At 40.8% G+C, this 1,912-nt stretch overlaps 1 protein-coding gene across 1 annotated transcript; it reads left to right on the forward strand.

Moving 5' to 3' along the window:
* Positions 1 to 574: 574 nt before the first annotated feature.
* On the forward strand, positions 575 to 1,531 carry LOC115461992 (olfactory receptor 5V1-like). Its single transcript, XM_030192040.1, has one exon. It carries the CDS (start codon positions 575 to 577, stop codon positions 1,529 to 1,531), a length of 957 nt encoding a protein of 318 aa, XP_030047900.1.
* The last annotated feature ends 381 nt before the right edge of the window (positions 1,532 to 1,912 follow it).

The raw sequence follows: 1,912 nt of genomic DNA on the forward strand, positions 1-1,912 counted from the left end.
ATACGGTGGTGCGTTAGTCCATCTGCACTCCACCCATACTGTGACCCTGAACATATGTGGGTCATCTAAAAGTGCATGCCTTCTTGTTACTGCACATGCTTTTACATGTGTATCCCATGGGATAATTTTATAAAAGACCTTTTAAACATGTAAAATTGGGTTTTCTAAAATTATTCCCAATACGTGTACAGCAAATTTCTCTGCCTGTACCACTGTCAGGAAGCCTTCATCGAGCAGACTTATCGTCATATGTATAACTTGACTTCAACTTATAGTTTTGTGTTGCATCCTAAATTGACTTCCGATGCAGGCGCTGTAATGCTCGAGTCTTTGAATAAAGCAGTCTTGAAACCCTTTGTGCTGTTTTTTTGTTGTTAATCTATGAGTAGGGCATGGTGATATGACCAATAGGAACTTCTGATTCACTGTCGCAGCCAATCCAGAATCTGGAAAAGTAGATCTAGTTCATTATACTTTTTATACCACCTTTCAACTTAATACCAATGTGGTTTGTAATATAAATAATGGCATATTGTATTCTTGTGTTTTCAGAGATCAGGAAAAGCAAAAAAATATGGAAGAAAGGAATGGAACTATTATATTAGATTTCATCCTACTGGGAGATCAGTATCTTCTAAAGCATTCAACACTTCTGTTTGCCCTGCTGCTGATCATCTACAACCTGAGCCTAATGGGAAACTCCCTCATTCTCTTTATCATCAAAATGGACTCCCGCCTCCATACTCCTATGTACTTCTTCCTCTCTAACTTGTCCCTCCTGGAAATCCTCTATATTTCAACCACTGTACCCATCATTCTAGCCATCTCTTTGGGCCATGATAAAACAATCTCTGTCCAAGGCTGCTTGGTACAAATCTTCTTTATGCATTTCTTGGGGTGCTCAGAAAGCTTTTTATTGGCCGCAATGGCATATGATAGATTTGTGGCCATCTGTATGCCACTGCATTATGGCATGCTGATGAAGAAGAGCATCTGCTTTCAGCTGGCTGCTAGTTGCTGGGTCTCTGGTTTCCTGGAAGCCTTCGTGCTGACTGTGCTGACATCTAAGTTGACCTTCTGTGGCCCAAATAAAGTGGCCAATTTCTTTTGTGATATTCCACCACTTTTGAAACTGGCATGCACAGACACTCACACCACTGAGACCATGCTTAATTTGGCAGTTATTATGGTGGTCTTCTTACCATTTTCTTTTATAGTAATGTCTTATGTTTTGGTCATCACAAACATACTAAAGATCCGTTCTGCTAAAGGCCGGCAGAAGGCCTTCTCCACCTGTGCAGCCCATCTTACTGTTGTCAGCTTGTTTTATGGAACAATTATCATCACATATTTCAGCCCTGCCTCTGGCTCTGCCTCCAATAAAAACAAGCTGGTCTCTTTGGTGTATACAGTCCTCACACCCATGCTGAATCCCCTTATCTATAGCCTAAGAAACAATGAAGTCAAAGAAGCTCTGAAAAAAGTATTTGGCCAAAAATGTGTAACTTTAGGTACCAGGACAATAGCATAATTTACTGTGTACTGATTGCTGATACCAAATTGCAGTCACATGACCACCAAGACATTGTTAAGTGAGATATCTAATAAGACTAGTGCAGACTGTGTCCTGATTGTTGCTACCAATGGCGGTCATGTGACCACCGAGACATAAATGTGCTCTCCCCAGCTCTTTAAATTGAACTTACTGGTGGTGTATCACACCACAAACACCTCATTGGTATTAGATTTTATTACTGAATTTAATAGCGATCTTTTGTGTCTGACAGAAACGTGGTTACCTACTGCTCAGGGGAGCATTTCTTTTCAGTTTGGTGCCTCCTAATTAAGGGCCCATTTCTTCATCTGGGGTAAAGGGGTGGGGGGTTTGGCTATCTTATATTTGGGGACATTC

Source organism: Microcaecilia unicolor, chromosome 2, assembly GCF_901765095.1.
Source record: "Microcaecilia unicolor chromosome 2, aMicUni1.1, whole genome shotgun sequence".
NCBI lineage: Eukaryota > Metazoa > Chordata > Amphibia > Gymnophiona > Siphonopidae > Microcaecilia > Microcaecilia unicolor.